The sequence below is a fragment of the Ptychodera flava genome, chromosome 15 (genome assembly GCF_041260155.1).
Source record: "Ptychodera flava strain L36383 chromosome 15, AS_Pfla_20210202, whole genome shotgun sequence".
NCBI lineage: Eukaryota > Metazoa > Hemichordata > Enteropneusta > Ptychoderidae > Ptychodera > Ptychodera flava.
Genome location: NC_091942.1, coordinates 9957883 through 9980546, shown reverse-complemented (window position 1 = coordinate 9980546; position 22664 = coordinate 9957883). Strand labels below are relative to the sequence as shown.

At 37.9% G+C, this 22664-nt stretch overlaps 1 protein-coding gene across 3 annotated transcripts in view; it reads right to left on the bottom strand.

Annotated features, from left to right (window-relative positions):
- The window catches only part of LOC139151103 (ankyrin repeat and fibronectin type-III domain-containing protein 1-like), a 232986-nt gene that overhangs the window by 170970 nt on the left and 39352 nt on the right, over nucleotides 1-22664 (bottom strand). For all 3 annotated transcript variants that reach the window (XM_070723648.1, XM_070723646.1, XM_070723647.1), the window contains exon 3: nucleotides 16061-16951. In XM_070723648.1, the coding sequence (XP_070579749.1) occupies nucleotides 16061-16951 (891 nt within the window). The remainder of the gene's footprint in view (nucleotides 1-16060; nucleotides 16952-22664) is intronic.

The window sequence follows — 22664 nt, the reverse complement described above, 5'->3', positions numbered from 1 at the left end:
CAGGCCATTTCTAACACCTATTGTGTCTTCTGGTCTTTAGAATGAAACGCAATTTTGCGTGTACTTTTCATGTAATTATCAAAATGTCAGAGTGACATGTACATGACAGAAACTGAAAGAACATAATTACCACACGCTATTACCTTTTGTCACTATCTCAGTTGAAAATTGATTATTTAATTTTCCATTGTTGAGGACGGCATTGAATGAAAGGAACCTAAAGGAGGTATCAAAATTAAACAACACACATAATTTTACTCAAATCATTATCTACTACAAAACTGCTTTCTTGATATTTTCATCTTGTTTGATTAAAAAAATATAGAGGTAAAATTTATAGGGGTCAAGATAAAAATTTCAAGAGACTACAGCTAATTCTTTGTATTGATAATTCAGATTACCCTTTTCACCACAATGGTATAGCCAAGATCCATTGTTATCAATGGTGATTGTGGACCTGTTTATTGTTTACAGGGATTCAGGGAAGAAGAGGTAAAAATTCCACTTGCAAATATAACATGTACGATGCAAAACCCACACAGCAGTTGTCGGGTTGAACTTTTTACCATTGAAATCTGACAGTGTGGACACACAAAGTGCACAACACCAAAACCACAACAACTGTATAGTTGGATGTTTCTGATATTGAGGTACTGAGAGGGAATAACACAGGGACATATATAGCGCCCTCACACAGTCAGAGTGCCAATATCACTGTTCCACATGGACCAGTGACCACCAAGGTGTATACAGTATGAAGAATACTATAGACAAATTTGTTCTTCTTTTCTTATAACATCAGATTCAACCAGCAAACAACTTTCCTCTAATATTGTGACTTCCTTACAACAATACGCCGTCATGACATATATTCTTGTGAAAGAAATGTAAAAAAAACTCTCTCCCCCTTCTATCCTTGAAAAACTAATTCATCTCCTTATTCTTACAAGAAGTCAACTACCTACGATTTGCCGACAAATGCAACCGCATTCATCCATCATTGGATACTACCACGCTAAGCTTTGTAGAAACATTGTACCGATCATTCATGAGTTACGCTTGGATTGAGAGAATTCAGCTGATAAAATCCATCATCATTTAGGGCTCAGTCATGCCTGAAAATAAAAGTACCTCTGGCAATGATATGTTTTGTTTTGTTTTTTTTCAACCTATCCTTTTGGTGAAATCCTGGTGTCCTGATTAATAGTCGGAATATGCTGACCCCAGGCATGCATGAGTGTTTTGGAATCTTATCACTCCGCGTGTGAATGCATCACCCTGATGAACAAAGACATGATGTATATATATCACATCTGAGGCATGGGCTCCGACAACTTAAAAACTGACTTCATCTGTATGAACACTACTGATGCACAACAGCAGCCATGGAAGAGAGTTGGGGGTTAGTGCAGTCTGAGGAGGGAAAGATTTGTGTAGCATGGGGACCAGGATTTGAAAAATGATAACAAAGGGTTTTAGTAAGTATTTGAGGATGGCAGAATGCAGAGTAGGAGTTTTGCAAAGGCAAGAAGACGGTAGGAGTAGGGATTTGAGAAGGGTTGAATTGGATTGGGGAAGGGACTCACAACAGGCATACCAAGGTACAGGAAGAGATTTCAGGACAGAAGAGAAGGGGCAGAGGGTTTGAGAAGGGCGGAATTTAGGAAGAACGCACCTCGGGGACAGACATTCGGACTCTCAAACTTTTACAATTCTCTTCTGATATACCACATGTGGGGGTTCATTTTTTAAGCTCTTGGTGAAAGTAAACTTTTCACCGGCTTAGTTTTTCAAAATTCGAAAATTTTTATTTTTCTCCATAGAGTTAACATAGGGACGGCGGCCATTTTGAATTCTAAACATCGCAAAATGTTGGGTAATTTGTTTTTCTAGTACCAAAATTTGCACGGTGACCCCGTATTTTTATTCTTGATTTTGAAAGAGAATGATTGAAAGAAAGTTAGAGCAAAAGTTTAAGTCTTTCACTTTCAAGGTGCATACTACCTTAAGTAAGAGTAATGGGTTTGAGAAGGGTAGACTTTGGGAGGGGCAGAAATAATAACGAAGGCGGTTTGAGAAGTGCAGAATTCAGCAGGGGTAAGGGTCTAAGAAGAGTGGAATTCAGCAGGGGTAGGGGTAATGGGTTTGAGAAGGGTGAAAAGGGCAGTGAACTAGCAGGGTTTGGATACAACCTTATAAAGGGTAGGCAACTTAGAAGCACAAAGTACGGTTGGACAACAATACGGCTACTGATGCTGCCTGCCGGAATATTGTGTAAGAAAAGTTGATGTAATCAATTAAAAATAGCCAATTGTACTTTTCACACCAAAGTTTGTGATTTGCTAGAGAGGCTGTGAGTTCATCGGGGAAAATAGCAGAGAAGAAACAGCCTGTACAGTGTTATCATTGTCAAAAATTGGATCGTATTCCGGACCAAAGTCCCTCTGTGTCCAGACTAGAATTTATTTAATAAACAAGGAAAATTCCATGTTGAAAAAATTCATTATTTTCACAAGGCTGGTGATTCATATTTCAAAATATTGTATTGAGACTTATCAGACAATGTATTTGTTTCATAGAAGACTAAAATACTATCAACTGTTACACCTATAGTTTTTGTCTCTTTAATCATGACCAATTGATTGGGTGTCCTGGCAAATATCGACATTTGCTGTTTATTGTATCAATATTGAATTTGATTGCACTCTTATCACCACACAAATCAGTGTGTCTATGGTTGCATTCTGATTTACATCATCCAAACAAGACAGGCTGAGAATAAATGATAGCTGACGTGCAGCAAAGCCCTGGTTCAAACTGTGCACAACAAAAATTGCAAATTAATTGTGAGCAGGGATCAATTTCAGATAAATCACTCACACGTAATGACATCTCTGACATTTTGGGGCATAGTGCTGCAGGGCCTGGTGTGGCAAAGTTTGCAAACAACACTGGCGCTGTCGTACTGATCAGGCAATTACTGTATTCACTGACAAGACGATTTGCTTCTTTCATGTGGGTTATTTGTTTAAAGTCACAACAGAAAATGCTAATTATCCATTCGACCTAAGTTCTCTGTCAACATTGAGGATGAAAAGTAGTTTGCTAACCACAAATGCACGACTAGTTTTTAGATGACTAGTCACATCGGACCAGTTCACACCACCACTTGGACACGTTGATGACAAGCGCTGACAGTTGTCACTGCGGGCAACCACTTCAAGCGACCTGCTATTGACTTTGACACATGAAAACACCAGTGACTTTGGGCTTGTCTCATCAAGAACAAATCACGGCCACTTACATGGAGCATCAAGTTGAACTCCTACATATACGATGACAGTCAAACTAAAAGCCTATAAACGCTACCTCACTGACGTGTGCCCTCGCTATGGCTGTGTCAACACTCAAGGAAGTCCCACCAAGCCGTCGCCCTGGTGACTGCGTTGTTAGTTTACCTTAGCAACCATTCTCAACAGTTGCTGTATCTTATCTTATCCCTTGGAACTGCCCGATTAAATTGGATCTCCACTGTTGTCATGGTAACAGTATTTCAGACGAGGAATCTAATCTGTGAAAAAGGCATGGGTCAAAACACCCAAACCAGGTGACAGTCTTTCGATGCAGTTGCTACAAGTTGCATGGATGTACTGTGCCAGGCAAAATGCACAAAAAATCAATGCCCACAAAACATTTAACTGTAATGAGATAAGGTACGTTCAAGGGGGCGTGAGACACACCGAGGTTCTCTCCAACTTTCCGTGCCAAGTCACCTTTAAATAAGTTGAAGATTAAACTTCTCTCTTGTTCATACACATGTGAGGTAAAGCACAATATAAGAACAGAATTCCTCACTAAATGTCGGTGACTACAGCCTTCACCTGAATTCATGATTTCTCAACAGTTTCACTTGTGTTCTTGCAAAAGAGAAAAAAAAACCAGCCTTTTTATTGAAATACTTGGAAACATATATGATTATATCACTACACACAGAATTACACAACTACCCCTTTAGAGCTAAAAGGCGTTCATTTTTGTAATTTCTCAAATTCAAGTCATCGTCGCAAAGTTTGCTTCAATTGGCGCACAACCGCTCGCTGTTCGATGACAAGGTCAGTGTTGTTCATCCAATATTTGACCTCTCCTTTGTTCTGTTGATTGTACCCTTCCCACCAGCCGTGACAAGTGGCGTCAAAACAGCAAACAACCGTCGGCGATAAAACGCCTGACACACAGTCAATTTGCATCTTGTGCAGTAGATCTTGAATGGTTTGTTCAACACTGCAGGCAGAATTTTAATAAAACCTTGGGAATTGCCTTTCTGCACACACGATTTTGAAACAACTGTCCCAGCACCATGACCACTAGAGGGCGCACTTCATACAGCCCTTGGCAAACAGCAGGGAAAACTTTCAAAAAGACAAAGTGAGTTATCACTTGCTCAGAGAGGAATCAAATAAACAAGTTTTCTGAAAGCAAACACATGCATTCTAATGCAAATATTTCTCAGACTGTGGATGACTAGAAACTAAGTAGTCAACTGACACACTGATCAATCTCAATGCTAACTGGCTATAAGGGAATGTGACAGAGAAAGTATACAACCCTACTGACCCAATGACCTTGTTTGTGGGTCACAGCAAAATGCTACTTATGAGCAACTTCTTGAAATGTTCAATGATTTTTTTCCGTATTTATATTTTGTATGTTTATTGCAATTTCTTGCTCTACTCCACACAAACTTTTTAGCTTTTTGTTCCAGTGTCTATACATCTATACATGTAAAATCAGCAGTCATTCTTTGTGTTTGAATTTCAGACTGGACCAATATCCACTTTTTAAAATTAACAATGCAGTCTACACATCTACAGGCTGAGTTGACAAGCCGCATACTGTGTATCTCAATATACTTTGGGGTGTAGTTCAAGAAACTGTAGTTGACAGTGGAAACAAAAAAATTGAAAAAAAAATTAAGCTACTAGCTCTTCAATGATGAACTTTCCAAGAAAGGTTGGTAAATATCATAAAAAATCAAAATTTTTGACAAACACTACTCCCTGAATGTATGTTCGCTGCAATTGACGTATCTTGGGTCAGCCACTTTGGAACACGTCTTTCACCTTTTTCAGTATTGAATACATCACTCCTAAATCACTACCACCTGCATGAAATGTGATCACTCAGGAACCTGTCCAGGCAAAAAATGCAAGTCTAGTAATTTGTTACATTCTTGATGACACTGAAAGGGGTCTCTTCCTTTGAATTTTCTGGTTGTCAACCGTAGGTTTCTTCGCCCCTGCAACTACTGCATAAAAACTGATCAATCAAGTACCCCCTCCAAACAGACAACAAGACAGCGATCCATTTTACCTAATTTGAAACCAAAGCGACAAAAGACTCGGACACCCAGTCCAAAAGTGATCAAATCTTATCTGACGACAAAATGAAATCCACATTGTCTCCACACAAACATCCTGTATATGCTTCAATTTATGAAACCAAAATGACGAAAGACTCAGTCAGACACCCAGTCAAAAGGTGATAAAATGTCATCTGACAATAAAACGATGTCCAATGGCAAATCAATAACCCTTCAATTACTAAAAACAAAATCCCCTATGGTCATGCAAAGCTTCCCCAAACTTGTCAAAATCTTGAATTATTTTTCACTTCACAAAAGGTGTCATATGTCCAACCATATAACACAACTGCATTGTTCTTTACAGTTCAACCATACTCACACAGTAACCTTTGCCTGATCCCAGCCTCAATCTATGTAGTCTAAATGCCTCATTTGTTCTAACAACCTTTGACAATTACTCGTCTCCACTCCACTACCCCTTTACAATCCACAGCTTAAACTCGACACTCTCCCTTTTTTCTTGCCCGCCAACTCAAAAGACGCTTTACGCCGTTCCAACCCAGTGCAGACCTATCGTATACTTTACAAGTCTATAAATCTGAACCGAAGACATCGTTATTACCGCGATAATCAATAAACTGGATGGTGTTGCCCTAAGAACAACGCTTGAGGGTTTTGCCATGTTCAAAGCATAATTTACTATCATGTAAGGGCTCCATGTGTCAACCGTAACGTCTATTTTCTTGCAATCATGGAGCAGCAAGACACGACTTATTCGTATTAATGTCTTCACTGAAGCTTTGAAACAGCACAAAACAGAATTTCTCTACCAGATTTTTACAGACTTTACACTACCTGAAAATATCGATATTTCAATCAATATTGTTAACGCGAAAAAACGTTACACACGTACTCCAACAATTGATCATGTTGTGATGTTGTGACACCAAGATAAGCAAACATACATTACTTATTCGGGAGTTTGCACAGCGCTAATAGGAATTTTCTCACAATTATTAAATTCTTTACAAATACATGATATAGACCTCGTGCATCTGGATAGATATTGGTCTTATTTATCTACAGGTGATCACATATGTCATAAATTGATTATATTTCAAGAACAGTAGCCAAATCTCACCTGCAATAAAAATCTAAAAATAACACAGCACTGATAGCTTTATTTGTATACAACCTTGCAATATACTGATTGTACATAAGTATATCAAAATACTTTACAAGTGCATATGCCAACAACAAAATCTTCAATGTTTAACAGACAAATTATCTTAAAGAGGTAATAACTTGGTAGATCGTATTTCTTCAGGCTGATAAATGCATTCTGGAGGCGTGAAAGTTCCCCAAAAATCCAACAATTTCTAATACAGTAATATAAAATAATAAATTCAGCCAAGAGGGCAATGTTATCATATATTTTTAGGTAATGTATATCTCAACCTTAGTTTCATATATTATTGCCTGAATACATGGGTTTATGTGCCTGAGATTAGGTGACAATTTGCCGGACACCAGGAAGGCAAATTGACTCCTGCTGCAAGGACACATAAACCCATGTATTCAGGCAATAATATTTTTAAACATGCCTCTTCACAGTTAATGCCATGTGAATTTAGTTACATACAGGGCATTTTTCAAACAATTTTACCATTATCAACCAGCACCAGATTTGAACGAAAATCAAAATAGCAGTGCGCGAATGGATATTTTACATCTAGCGTTAAGCGTCTGCTTTGACATCGAAAACTTGGAAGGGCATCACTGGACCGGATAACCATGGAAACCGGTCAGTACATCGTTCACCGGCCCACTAACTCCTCAAATGTTCCTATTCAAATCAATACACTGATTTGCACCCACATTGAGGCACGTAATAAAGGAACATACACTGGAAATGCTGCCTTCTGGAATTATAAAACAACACCTACTCTAGATTTTCATTTGCAGACATGAGACTCTAGCAAAGCACTTCATCAATGACTTTGAGTTTTCTAAAAGGGGCTGAAATAGCTGACATTTGACAATCCATTTTCTGACTGGCAGTGTTCTCCATGATAACATGCTTTATCTCTTCATCTTGTTAATATTGGGTAAATGAGATTTGAAGTAGCGTTTTCTGACAGTGTTGGCGTCCAATGGTGAAAACTGATGAACTCTAACCCAACATAAGAGGCTCTTGGGCCTACTTGGCTCATGATGATTGTTGCTTTCTCAAACAGTAAGGTGTTTGCGATGTCAAATCGTTGTTTGCTTTACGCCAATTAACCCCCAAAAAAGATACAAAACTCAATTCAATAATTTCCATACATCTATTGTTGAAGTTCACACCATGTTTATCACAATTACAGTAAATACTACTGTTGGGACCATTCAGCCTCAGTTTCAATTAACCTTGGGGTCACACTACTCTCCTATGGAGGATAATTCAAGTGAGAGTTTGAAAAATTCTAAAACGGATGAAACACACAGTCTCTTGCCATATCAGAATGTCCAGTTGTGCACACACCTAAATCTTTTTATCCTTTTTGAGTCAAATTTTGTTGAAAATTATTGACCCCATGAAATCTCCAAAAATGCAATAAATAACAGATCAAAACAGCAGCCAAATAACTTGTGTGATTTGTGATACTTAAAATATTGACGTCCATATTCAGACTGCCGATGGGCAGAAAACAGGTGACCAATCAAAACAAAGAGAACTTTTGGAAGATCGTCTGTTTTGAAAGTTCACCAAATATCAATTATGCAAACTTTAAAAACTAAATTCAGTATGGTAATTGTGAACTTTCACCCCTGAGATAAAAAGGAGCCAACTTTGTCGCATTGTCAGATAAGAAAATATGGTCCATTTTTTAATTAACCCTTTCATCACCATGGTTTGGCCCAAAAGCCTATTGTTATCAATGGTGAGTTTGGACCTAGGTACAGGCAATTGGGATGAACAGGCTGAGTTAATCTTGCTTTTAAGAATCTGTGCAGTATACCGATATTTGAAGCAACTTCAAATAAATCCAGGAACACAAATGTTATCATCAATAAGTGGTTATGTACGCATACTGTACATGAGCTTGAGCATCTAATCTAATCACATGAGACTTTCTCAAAGTTTCCGTAAATCTTACTTCAGCAGCAACTTACACAATGCTGCCACAATAAGTGACGAAAAAGATCAGAGAATTGCATGGGGAATCCCCTGAGTATGTTTTGATACTGCTTTTAATACCAAATCTCTGAGGACTAAAAGCAGAGCTGGATGTAAACTGTTGCACCCTTCTGTAAAAAAGCTGCGTCGACTGAGGTCACCAGTTTCAGTAGTTCTAAAATTTTGGATATTCACAAGGGATATTGGGATGTGTCACGCATAGCATCAGACCTGTTGTATGGGTCCCATATGCACAACCGCAGATGGAATGACCCCCCTCCCTTTAACCCTTTCACCACCATAGTTTGGCCCAAACCCATTGTTATCAATGGTGGCTGTGGACCTGTTTACAGGGAACTGGGGTGAACAGGTTAAAATATGGTAGGTTGGAAAATATAAAGTATAAAATATTGAAGACTGGAACAGGGTTCAATAATAGATAAAATTTAAGAATTTTGCTGATTCTGGGTGTAAACCTTCAGTAAACACAACAGATACTGTACACTTTGAACAGAAAGCAAAGAATTCATTACAGATATCACTGACGTTTCACATTGATTTAATTTTATTGTGGCAACATTCCCTGTACAGACAAACACTTGGCCTTTACAGACAGATTGCCCGATACAAATTCAATAATAGCTCTTGAAGCTCAGACACTTGCGTAATGGTACAACTCATTGTACACTGTACAGGGTGTATTTTCAGAGCAGAGAGACTTACCTGCAGTACAATAATAAAGTTGGATTTGTAACTTTCATCCGTGATTAGTTTTGTTTGCAAAATTGTATGCAGCAAACCTGCCTGTGTCAATGCAGGTTTCATTTTAAATTATCTTATTTATTGAGTACCAAAATCAGCTTTATATAAATAGATGGCAGGTTTCCAAATGCGCGGAATCACCTCAAAGGATTGTGGTCCACTTCAAGGTCACAATGATGTTTTTCTGCTTTGGTCATTTATTTCCCGCCGGCAGTTCTGACTGCAAATATCGATCGTTCCTCACACCCTGTAATTAGCCCTGCTAATTTGTGGCCACCGAGCGAAGAGAAAAAAGCTCCATAAAATCTGGACAAGAGCGGCCACAAGAAGACACACATCAGTTGTATTGGTGACATGGTTCTCAGGTTACAGCTGTCATGAGTGATTACACCTGAATGGCTAATTCGTACTGTACTGACTTACAGTAGGAGCGAAGTACCCCTACACTGCCTGCAGCAATTTCCTGTTTTTACATGTACCCGGGCCACATGAACTTTTTATCTAGGTTGTTCTTATGATTTGTGATACTCAGGTAGTGTAAGTTTCTCAACATATTATCCTTGGGAAACAGTTTCACGCTATACATGTACGGAGTTTACAAGCTGAATACAGCGTACCGGTACCTCCACATGCTTTAGAGAGTAATACAAGAAAATGTTGTTGATATTAAAATAAAAAAATCCCATCAAAATTTACAGCGACTGTCCCAGTAATAAAAATATTTCCTTGATTTATATAAACTGATTGGCTTAACATTTTAATGACATGAAAATTATGTGATCCTGGTCCCTTGCTTCATCAAACACCTGGCATTCTAAGATGCAAGTTAAACAATTTTTGAGACTGCATGAACGCTAAACACCATGTGTTTTAAATTTTTGCGATGAAAATTGGCAAGAGGCATCTTTCTTGGCAATTCACCTTTCTGGCCTCTTTGTGGTCTGATCACGGGCACAAGAGTTCACAGGAAAATTTTCAAAACTTGAGCAATTGTCCTTGATGAGCTGTACTGCCAAGAGAGGCCTGCCATTTTCAATCAGATGGACACTCACGTCAACAAACGCTGGCTAATGAAGAATGATTCTGATAGGTACTTCTGGGAAGGTGTCACATTTAATACAAGCCCTTCTTCTGTGTTCATAGGCCATAAACACGAGACTGACATGGTAAAAAAAGAAATAAAGGTGACAAAAAGCACACTGGTAATAATTGTGTTGGTATTCTGCTTGTGACACCAAAATCAATTTTAAAAAGTTTTTTACCTCATAAGGATTCAACCGTAGATCGAAGACTGGAAAAGTACCAGATTTTAAAATTGATATTTTTCAAAACCCGAACCATGAACAAGTTATGCTAATCAGTACTTTCATACATGCACCAATTGGAGATTAACTAATTCATGTCATCAGTAAATATTATTTAAAAAAAAGAAAATAAAAACCTGCCACGGTCAACAAATGAAACCTTTGAGCTGACAGCTAATCGTGACCATTGGGAATAAAATCTTACTAACAGATAGTTTACCCACAGTCCTCCTCCTACAGAGTGACAGAAACCATGTTAATTTGACTGGAGGAATTTTGTACATGCCTCATTGTGTATTACTTTTTATGTGTGAAGTTCACACTGCCGTCATCTTATTCACAGTTTTTAATGATTTTTGCAAAGTGAATTGATGAGTATTATTTTAGTGTGGTGAAGGACTGAAACGGTGGTGAAAAGTCAGCCAGACAAACACAGAACTAAACTCAGTATGAAGGTTACAAGTGATCACATTTACTTCACATGCTGGCAGATGGATTGACAAATAGATTGACACACAGGTATCATCTACCTTTCCATACAGACTGCACACGAAGTTTGGAATTATAGAAGCAAGGGACTTTATGGAAAGTACGCTGAACTGAATCCCATTCAAGAATCTACTTTTCTTGTTGGTCTCTGTCGGCTCTCTTTGCAACAAAGCAGAACACCTCCCCCTCCGTGTTCAAGACTACATTTTATAGATGGCACTTTTTGACACCTACACGCATCGTCAGCCAAGCATTGCATTGCTCACAAGAAGCCTAACACAAACCTTATACAAAGGTGAGACATGCATGAATGCCCTTGGGTATCCGTCACTACCCTGCTAGCTACAGATCAACGAGCCCAGGTGATGGATCATGGCTAACCAGACGCTACGCAGTTGTTGGGGGGGGAACTGTCAAAGGTTGGGTTGAGATTACTTTCCGCCAAAAAAAAATAATGGTTTGTTCCTCATGGTAGGTCTCTTATGAAAATGATGTTGTAATGCATTTAGTTTTTGTTTTGTCTTTTGAGCTCTCTATAGCTGATACAAAAACAGCAAATTTGGACTCTTTAAATGCAGTAGTAATTCTGAAATGCGAGAATATGATAAAGATAAGTTTATTGTTCAAAACTATAACATCAGTATCTTGCATTTTAAGAAAAAACTTGAATATTTGAAGGTTCCTAAATACCTACAGTACTGTAAATTTGATTTTTACCGACCAAACATGCTATAACTTACCACAGCAAGTAGGTGAAAATACATATCCTACCTAGGGTATAGATTTGATTAGATCAATGCCACTTTCTACTGACTTGGCTGATGGAGAAGAGCCACTGTCTGTCAGGATGCGCTTAACACTACATGTACCAGTGATAACACAAGGTATATCATATCCTTCACCTATGTGTTTGCTCACATAGGAATCGTGTTCTTTCCATGGCAACACAAATACTTGACTCAGTATATTTACGCCTGAGGTGTCCATAATTCTTCTGTAATAAGGGCTGTGCCTCCATCCAACTCTCTCCTTGGAGTTGAGAACAACATTTTGCAAACCCTTTGAGTTTTATGTTCGCATCATAAATTATACATATTAAAACAATTGTCCTGATTAATTTACTATTATAAACTTATTATCTCAATTATTTTTGATCAATTATAATATTTGCATAATGATCATCACAGATCTGTTTAGTTTTCGGCAGATCGTCCATGTAGCCGACACGAACACGAAGTGTCTGTTACCGGCTACCGAAAACTATGAAAAATAGTAAAGAATGAGCTACAAAATCACTATCAGTTTTAAGTTGAAGGTAGAATAAGTCTGTGCCTTTGTATAAATACTATAAAAATAGTAGAAAGTGAGCAACCAGCTGAAAGTTAGTCGAGGAGACCTTTACCGCATATCATTTGCATCTCATTGTCGGCTACATGGACTGAGTGCCTAGTTTTCAGGATGTCAGTGACAATTGATCTTTGAGATAAATGTTGTCTATATAATCTTAGGTGGAGCAGAGGGTGTAACTCGTACATCATATGATGGCAACTTAGGAAGATTTAGTGATATTCAGAACAAAAAATACCTATATATGTACTTTTACACACCATCATCATTTGCATCTTTACATCCAACCAAAGCAAACTTGCCCGCATCACAAAGCATTGTTGGTATGGATACAAACTACTATGACATTCTGGTAAGGACAAGCTGAACACACACACAAACAGAAAACATTTTGTACAAAGCAACAGTAGATGGTACAGCTCTACTGTCTATGGAGCAACCTAGGTATAAAGTTTAAAAGAAGTTGTGCCATGGTCTGTTTGACGTGCATTGCAGGTGAACTGCTGTTACGTACCGTTCGATTTGACAAGGCAGTCCACAAACTAACACCTGAATCTATCACACTGACAGGATGTATGAGTAAATGTTTGTAATTGAGTACCCTGAGATGCATAAACTGTAATGCCAAACTTCCTGCCTGTTATTTCTAGGGTCAGGTCAGGTGAAAATCTCCCAGCTGCTAGGTACTTCTGTGTATTAGTAGCAGGCAATCACAGTGTCACGGGCCATAGTCCATATTCAGCATAAATGTGGAAGAGTTTAAAGGATAGTAGGTGTAAAATTTGATGATTTTTCCACTATTTTTGTTTTGTATATCAATTGTTAGCTCTTCTTCTATTCCCAACAGCATGATAAACACTGACTATTTAGCTTGCCATCACAGCGGCTATACAAGTAAAATTCCCTGTTATTGTTTACATTTGAATTCTCGTCCAGACCAGAATTCACTTGTCAACAATAACAATGCAGTCTACACATGTACAGGCTGACAAGCTGAACACTGTGCATCTCAACATGCTTTGGGGAGTAGAACGAGAAACTACAGTTGACACTATATTAAAAGCAAAAAGTAGTGAAAAATATCCTGAAAAGTTACAGATTCTGTCCCATTAATTAGCAACTTAATTAGCAACTGCATGAGAGACAAATGCGGTAAACCAATATCCAAAGCAAGAAGTTCAACCTTGAGTGTAGTGCAGGATGTTAATAAGAAATGAAGAGTGATATTAGGAAAAGAAAATTACCGACATTGTCGGCCGAGTTTTTCAATTTCCTAATCCTTCATTCAGCAGAACAAATGCCCATACATCACCACAGGTGCAGATGCTGTCATTTTTTTTGTCAATAACAACATGGGAAGGAATTATTTCCTGTGCTTCTTGTTTATTGGGAAAGCCTGCAATTCTAGGGATAATGTCTGTTGAGGGTATGATGAATTTTTCATGTGGTTTTATTCTCAAGTTTGAAGTGTGCAAAAAAGCACATCATCATCTTTTTTCTTCTCCTGGCGGTTAAGTCAGGTTTATCCGGTTAAGTCAGGTTTATCCGGTTAAGTTAGGTTTATCCGGTTAAGTCAGGTCTGAACGTCAAATGTCAGTTTTGTGAATCAGTCAGTGACTACATATTGAAAGGTCATGGACACTGGACATTGCGGACAACAAGAATGAGCAGCAGTGTTTTCTGTTCATGAGAAAATTGCAAGGACACTGCTTTTATTAAAATCAAATAGAGGCTTTGGCTATATCAGTTTCTCATGCTGATCTGAAGGCTAATCTTGCATATTTTGATATCATAAAATTTGAAGAAATCAGAAATGCAGTGCACATGGAGAGTTTTAAAGGCAAATATTTTACCTGAAAACTTCCAAGAAAAACAAAATAATCATGTCGTACACAAGAATATTAAAAAATAAACTCATGATCAAAATCAAAGTAGCTGGTATCAGCCATAATATGGCTACTGACTTTAAAAGACTCACTAAATTTACATCAATGGGATGAAATATTATATGGCATCAATTAAATTAGCAATATTTAATTCAGTTGAGTGGTTAGTAATTTAATATACAAAGGTAAACATGACACCTTACACCCATAATGTGTATCTATTGTACAACCAGTGTTCCCTATTTAACTCTCAAAGCTGTGTCACATTTATTCAGATGATGAAAAATTCTGTCATTGCGCTTTCACCAAAAAGTAATATATTTCAGAATAAATGCCGTATATCATTAATATTGACATCCTAAGAAAGTGGATTTCATGGTTTTTAAGCCATTGCAAACATACTTTGTGCGCTTAAGCAGAATACTTATATTTTTCAATCGCACGATGGGCACAGCAGGTGGGGAAGGGGTGTACATGACACACTTGCAAAATAGATTAATCTCATTCATTGGTTATGCAATTTGCCACAATGAAATCAAGATTTCTCTTTCAATTTCACAGTCATAATATGCCACTTTCAAACCAACAATTGTAGATTTTGAATGAAACTGCGGGCATTTGCAATGAGGGCATAAATGCCACACTTATCTAATCAATGTACATTATCGTTTATGAAGTTAATGTCACACTGAGATCCAGTCTGCAATGATTTCATTTGAAAGCTTTTCGATGCGTGTAATTCCATTAATTCATGAATCGATACGCAGCGATGGCGCATGTCTGTGCATAAACACATTGGATTGATGGTAGTACATTTCCCAGTCTGAACTCAATGACAGCAGAATCTGATGCACTTGTATTCATCTTGCAATTGATATAGATAACATAATTGGCACAATGGCATACTGCAAAAGTTGCACACACACAGCACTTTTCTTTCTTGCAGTATGATTGATCAAAAACTGTCCATTACTGCCATACCTGGAAGATGGTGCCAAGTGCTACACAGTATTTTTAATATTCTATTTTTATTTCTTCTATTTATTTACTCCATTATCCAATGGGTAAGAAGCCCATTTAGAGGATAACATACCCATAACCCACACGCCAAGTGAGCAAGGAGTAAAGTACCTTGCTCAAGAGCACAATATCATGCCAGAGTCTCAAACTCACAATCCTCTGATATAAGGTCCACTAGTCTGGCCATATCTAGGTCTTGAACTCATCATCCTTTGATTGTGAGTTTGGTACCTTACCCACTGGGTCATAATGCCTTCTCAAAAGGTATCATGACAATATTATTTTGCGCGGGTCCTTTGAAATATCAGAATTTTCCAATCTTTCCTCCAGAAGATCTTACGAAAACACACTACACCAAAAAACATTATTCTTCACATGAATTGCAATGCGCAATCAATAACTTTGTAGTAAAAAGACTTTTAACAGAAATATGCATATATGCCTATGTTTCTTCTTGGGAGAAAATGAATATTGAATAATTAATTACCTATTGCCTCCTGCTAATAACATGTATTTCCCTGGAGCAGGAAGTCTTGTGACATCATGATCAGTATGCTGTGTTGGTACAATAATGAACATCACGACAACCACTGAAAAGTGTGTGGTGATGTAAAAATTCTCACATATCTTTACTTTACCATGTGTATGTTGTTATGGAAATCCTGAAAAACAACTTCCATTGTGTGCATCCTCATGCAAAAACAAAGTGGGATTTTCATTTCAAGCTTACCGTCTTCCTAAAATAGATGAGTGGTCGGCATTTTCCTGAGTGTTGTAAAAATCCTCCACAAACGTCACAGTCTTGGCACCGACGGCGACACTATCGCTCATTTTCCTTTTGGCGTTCGTAATGATGCCTTTCTTTCCCTGGCCAGGTCCCGAGGGAAAACTCCTCTGGCTAGTGGACGGATGGTGAGGAGTTGTGTTGATCTGGAAATCCTGGCTGATTCCAAAGACGTCGGAGCACATGGATATGATGTTGTCATACTGGTATTCATTGGCAGTCGGGCTGTTCTGCATATAGGGATATGAAGAGGTAAAGGATCCGTTTTGATTGTTTTTGTACCTGGCAGTAGTGTTGTGCGGACGGTCTGGTACTGACAATTTTCTCATATTGGCACTGGCTTTCGGTGGAGGAAAGTTCCTCCCCGTCCCGGCTGGGAACTGAGTTTTGAAAAGGTGTTCGTTTTTCAATATCCTAGTCCTCGGTGAGAATTTGTCGAAACACAGCGCTGGACTAGTCTCATCCGAGGAAGTGTTTTCCACAGCAGTATTTTCCTCCGAGTTGCTAGGAGACCGTGAATCCCCACTGCTGTAGCTCCTGTTGCTAAGCAACTCCTCTTCTTTGCTTGTCTTGCTGCCCGTCCTGATTCGACTATGTGTCTTCCTGTCACCTGCCACACTGACTTCCTTATCCGACATTTGAAGGGTGCTTCCATCTTGAAAGATCTGGCTACACATAGCAATAATCCTATCATTTGATTTGTCCTTGAGTCCATTGGTGAACACATCGTCATCTTGCTCATCCACCTTGTATCCGTCTGTGCCAGCATCATGATCTGCTCCGGGTGACAGCAGATGTTCGAAGTCTTCAAAGCTGTACAACTCAGCTTCTTCGAGACTAAAAGACAAAAAAACAACAACTGTCAGACAATGTTTTTCTTTCACGCTATGCTTGTCAACAAAACAGCCAATATGTCATCAGCATTTTTGGTGATATAGTTGAAATAATTTGTTATTGCAGTTATATGAACTGATGTTCATACATAGCAACGGATATCTTTGAACAACAGCATAAGGTATAAGTTATGAACTACCCTCAGTATTGTGTGTATAGATCACTTTGTACAAAGATCACCACAGGGTGAAAAAGGCGGCATTTCTGCAACGTAGAGAAGAGCATTTCCTCAGAACTGGATGTCACATCTGGTGATAGAAATCATTATTGCAGACATTGAGGGATCAATAGTACGTTCTCGACACCATCTATTCTTTTGTTCACCAGGTATGTTATATCAACCAGCGTTTACTCTAGGTTTCTCTCACGAGGGGGGAATCCCCCCCCCTCCTTGATACCTTTGGGGGATTTGATTCTGATTATGGGGGTTCATAGTAAATTAAAGCAAATTTAAATTATGCTCATAACAAGGTTTTTCAATGTATTAGCAAATGAAGGCTATATCTTGGATAAAATATCAAATTAAACACAGTATCTAGTTTCTTGCATCTACCGTCCACCCTCCACTTGAATGAGTCACATGGGGACATGAGTGATGCACTTTTCCTGTGCTGGGGTTCTTTAACAGTCAATTTAGCAGTTTGATGGAGAGTGGTATTGAAGTGCGAAGCTACATGTTAGAATCTGGACAACAAAGTTTGCAATATACAGTAAGTGATAACAACCAAGGTTTGCAGTGTTTCATCTAGAGAGGGGGATGGGGGATTCCCCTCTGTTGACATGTTGACACCCCCTAGTAATTTGTCGTGTGGGGACCAGCCCCCCATGAAATGGCACAGTCATACCTTAGAGAATACAAGTAGAACATGTGAACTGGTGAAATCCCCCCAAACTTTTCTGGTATTAAAGGGAAAATCCCCCTGTTGATGCCATCATGGCTGAAACACTGGGTTTGACACTAAGTATAGACGGATATGTTTGACATTTGCTGCTGCTGTGGCTGGAAATTCTGGCAAATTTTGTTGATGGAACTGTGTTTTTTAGCTTCAGTCTAAGCTCAAATTCCCTGATATGTAATCTGAGTGGCTTCATCAGTCTTGTTAAAATAATTTCCAGAAGCCCTGCAAATATTTTATGTCCGTATTAATGATAGAACTATGACATCATTACATGTAACACATTTATGAGTCTACATTCACAGTAGACTTTAAGAAAACAAGGTGAAAAATAGTTAACAAAGAGAAGATAGGAGAAACAAACAAACACATGCATATGCCACACCCAGCCTGTTATCCACTGACTCATTTAGGGCCTAGGTGATTCAATGCCAAAATCTTTCAGATAATCAAACAGCTTCACTCCCGATGGACAGAAAAAACACTTCACTCTTCTCAAGTTGATAACACACATTGTCACTCTTGAAAGGGCTTTTTAAGTGCTACGTTCATCAACACCTTATCCTCTTGAAAGGACACAGAGCTTAAGAGCTTATGTGACTATGTATCAGTTTTAATACTTCTACTGTTCATTGTGTAACACCAACGACACTTTAGATAAGACATCATTGCCGGTCGATGAACTTGCAATTGTTTGTACATATTCTGCTTTATGCTTTATCCAATTCCCTGCTAACTGTAACAATCCAAGACAAATTAGTTTATTGAATCTATTCAACTATAAAAACATCAAATCGCAAAACCACTCAGCAGGAACAAAAACATCTTTCATTGCTTCAGAAAGAGCTTTCCACTTGAATTGGCAGCTGATTAGCTAAATACATTAACAACAATGATATAATCAGGGTAATTCATTGAAACGTAATGTTTGCACTTTCACATCCTCTCGGTGCATAATCACTGTTGGCAAATTCAAATCCATAACAGCAGTAATCTTTTTAATATTGTCACATGGTTGCATTTACAGTGTTAGAACAAGTTAGGAAATAGTGAAATAGGCAATCAAAGAGATGGATTTGTGTTAATAAATAAAGTATTCCCCCCCCTCTCTCTCTCTCTCTCTCTCTCTCTCTCTCTCTTTATGAACTCTACAGTGTGTGAATATGACCCTCTGCATACATACATATTTTCCAATATGGATAGCAAACTTTTACTTCAAATACATTTTTAAGCAACAAACTCAAAAAATGGGCCAATGCCGCTAGTCTACATCATTCCTATCAAGATGAGAAACAAAGCTTCTTTTTTCATTTTTTGGTTCAGTGAGAACTTTGACTGTCAAAGGAATTGCATCGTTCCTTCTCTTTCCACATTGAGAAATGTTCAACAAGTGGTGCAATGATGTATTGGAGACCATGACACATAATGACATCATAGACAACTGGGTACTGACAGCAGATCTCCAGCATACGGCCAAACTAAGTAAATTCTTTGCTTCGCATCGCACCCACATACGTCTTCTGAGTTTTTCAGCAAAAAGTCATGAACTTTTCTCGCTGAATTTTCCATCGTTGACGATATTCTGTTGCAACACCAAGCCATACCTTTTGCATTATACAACAGATTTCTTCTTTGTAGCAGTCACATTATAACCATCCAACTGAGTGGTGATGTAAAACAGTATCCTCTAAAATCATATAGTTACAAGAATGTGCAATGTTTCATGAGAAAACTGTCAAATAAAGGCAAATTGATTTCGTGTTCAATTTTTATGAGTATTTTTCAAGCACTTACCTGCCTAACTTTCAGTACTTGGAGTGGATGCAAAACAAAGAATTTACTTACTTTTGCCTGAAGCAAAATTGCTGCAAGTCAAGGCTATAACTATTCCTGTAATTTCAAAGAGATTAATGTCCCCTAAATCAGCCATGTTTCAACAGACACAACAAACAAAGGCAGACACAGTACATTCCATCTCTTGTAAAATACTATAAAAAGAAACAAACACGTGATGACCAGACACGTTTAGTTTAATTATCCTTGTCAGGGCATGACCAGCACAACTTTCGTGTAAAATGCGCCTCGGGGACAGTCGTTCCGGACGCTTGTACAATACGATACCGTTATGGTCTACTGCTTGTGTACTCATTTTGAAGCCTGCAAAGCTGATGGGGTATACTATCAATCATCCATACAGAAGACATTTTGAATTTCATACATTCTAAATTAAATTATCCTAGTATATTGATGCCAAAAATCTGAATGTCAAAACATGAAAATAACCATGCTGCAATATAGCAGTTGAAACATGCTCAAGCTTTCACATAGCAAAAAAATCCCTTTTTTAAAGGGCGGTAGTTGTCGGAACAGCGCTCAAAGGTCGCTAGGGACCCCTACGACCGATATCAACACTGTATCCAAGCTACGTTGGCGATTGATGATATTTAAAACATGTTTGTCTTAATGTACATTGTAAAATTTAAATGTCGCAGCTATTTTGACAAGATGTATCTATATATAGTGCATGAAATACATCGTTTGTAAACAAGAAAGTTGCACATGCGCAGTTCTGACGACCACTTCCCTTTAACATTTCGCTCCAAAATTTCATTATGTAAAGGCAACAACACCTAAGCAAATGGGTATATCACGCGGTTTTGACCAGTTCACTCCATACACAATGCATATACTTGTGCATTTACGTCACGATCTGGTCAAAAGTTACGTGTATCCGCGCTGGGAGTGGTTTATTGCTCAAATACCACTGATTTCTATTGAACCGTAACTAGAATTGTCAGTAAGTTATGTGAATATATGCAGAATGCTGACTTTTGCAAAGTTTGGTTGAAATGACTAGAAATGTTGACAGGCAAGAAAATATTCCCAGCTGTGTTGGTTTCTTGAAATTTCCCGAGTTTACAGTTTACAAGTACCAGGTATGTGATATAATAAACCTGTAAAGCTCTGTACTGCAACGTTTTTGTGACAAAGCTACAGTGCTTTTGCCCCTGACTATACAAAGCAGACACATCTTTTGTCACTTACTGTATAGTTGAATGAAACCATATGCTAAGTGATGAAATAGTGGCACTTGAAATCATTTCCTGTTGTAGACCGCAGAATATGAAAGTCTCAAGATTTAAAAAAAGCCTCAACAGATTTTGAGATGATGATATTTACAAAACAGGAAAAGCTCACATTACAACTGGTCACGGGGAACATAGCTGCTGCCATAGTCATTCCATGGAGACCAGTGGGAATGGCCTTGGCATTCTACTCTCCGAATGGTTGTGATACTCATAACTGGTGTACACCAGGTTTTCTAGGGTCACTCAAGCACTTCAGAACCCCAAACTACCGCAATGCCAGAGAGTTTCAAGACCATACATCAGACAACTGTTTCTAAATTTGAAACTGAATATTCCGCTCAAGAAACACAATTGTCATGCCAGACATAATCTGTTCACTGACTCTTCATTTTCTAAAAATAAATATTCATCGGAGACTGTTACCAAGGAGACAAACCATGTATTTTGCAGCAGTTTATTCGGAGTATACAGTCATCACAACTCAATGCACAGGAGCCTTTTAGATCACTGACTGTGCATGGGTACAAATTACATTGTGTGTGAGTTTAAATGCTTGAACCAAAGTCCCTCTAGTGTTACAATTCTATATACGTCAATAATCCAGACTTAAAATCATCATGCACACAACTTTATTTCATTAACATAGAAGTAACTATATCAATTTTAATAATACCAATTAATAATGCGTTTTATTTTATGTTTCACGACTTGACATGTAACTGAATTCCCCTTCATTTAAATTCAGATTTCATTTCATTGATATCTCACGCCCTTGAGTTAGAATGGTCAATAATTCAATTCTAATTTCCCCCGTTTGTGATGTAATTTAACTCAAAAGCAATAACGATTTCTTGTTGTCTTATTTTAATTCTGATTTCATATCATTGGTATTCCATGCCCCTTGCATCAACACACTCAATAAATCAATTTTAATTTCACTTATTTAATACTGATGCAGTTTAATTGAAGGGAAACAACGATTTTTGTTGTCTTTTACTAATTTTGATTTCATATTTCTGGTATTTCATATTCTTAAGTTGAACCAGTCAATTAATCAATTTTAATTTCACTTATTTAATGCTGATACAGTTTAATTTAAAGGGAACAACGATTTTTATTGTTTCATACTAAGTTTGATTTCATATTGCTGGTATTTCATATTCTTGAGTCGAACCAGTCAATTAATCAATTTTAATTTCACCTGTTTGGGGATGCATTTTAATTCAGACAACTACTGAAAGTTTTTTACATTTTTATACCTCATGCCATCAATCTTCAAGATTATCTTTTCACAACTGACTATTGCTCTTAATTCCCATCAACAAAACGTTTTGCCACGTCCAATCACCTGCTTTTTTCTTACAGGTAGAAAGTCTCTGATGACCATCTTGCTAATGGATATCACACTGAAATTTCTGTCCCACTCAAGGCAACTGCATTGCAGGTCTTGTGACATCTCTGAACGTACCAGTTATTTGATATAAATTCAGTGAGCAAATGACCAGACCTGTGCACTATGATGTGTGTTTCATTTTTCATTTGATAAAGGCTATAAAAAATACATCCATTCTGAACTCAAAGACAATGAGCTACGTTTGCAGTTTATGGACCCTAAAATAGACTGTATATTGATATCAGAATAATTTTGGCTGTGATGTCTGAATGAACATA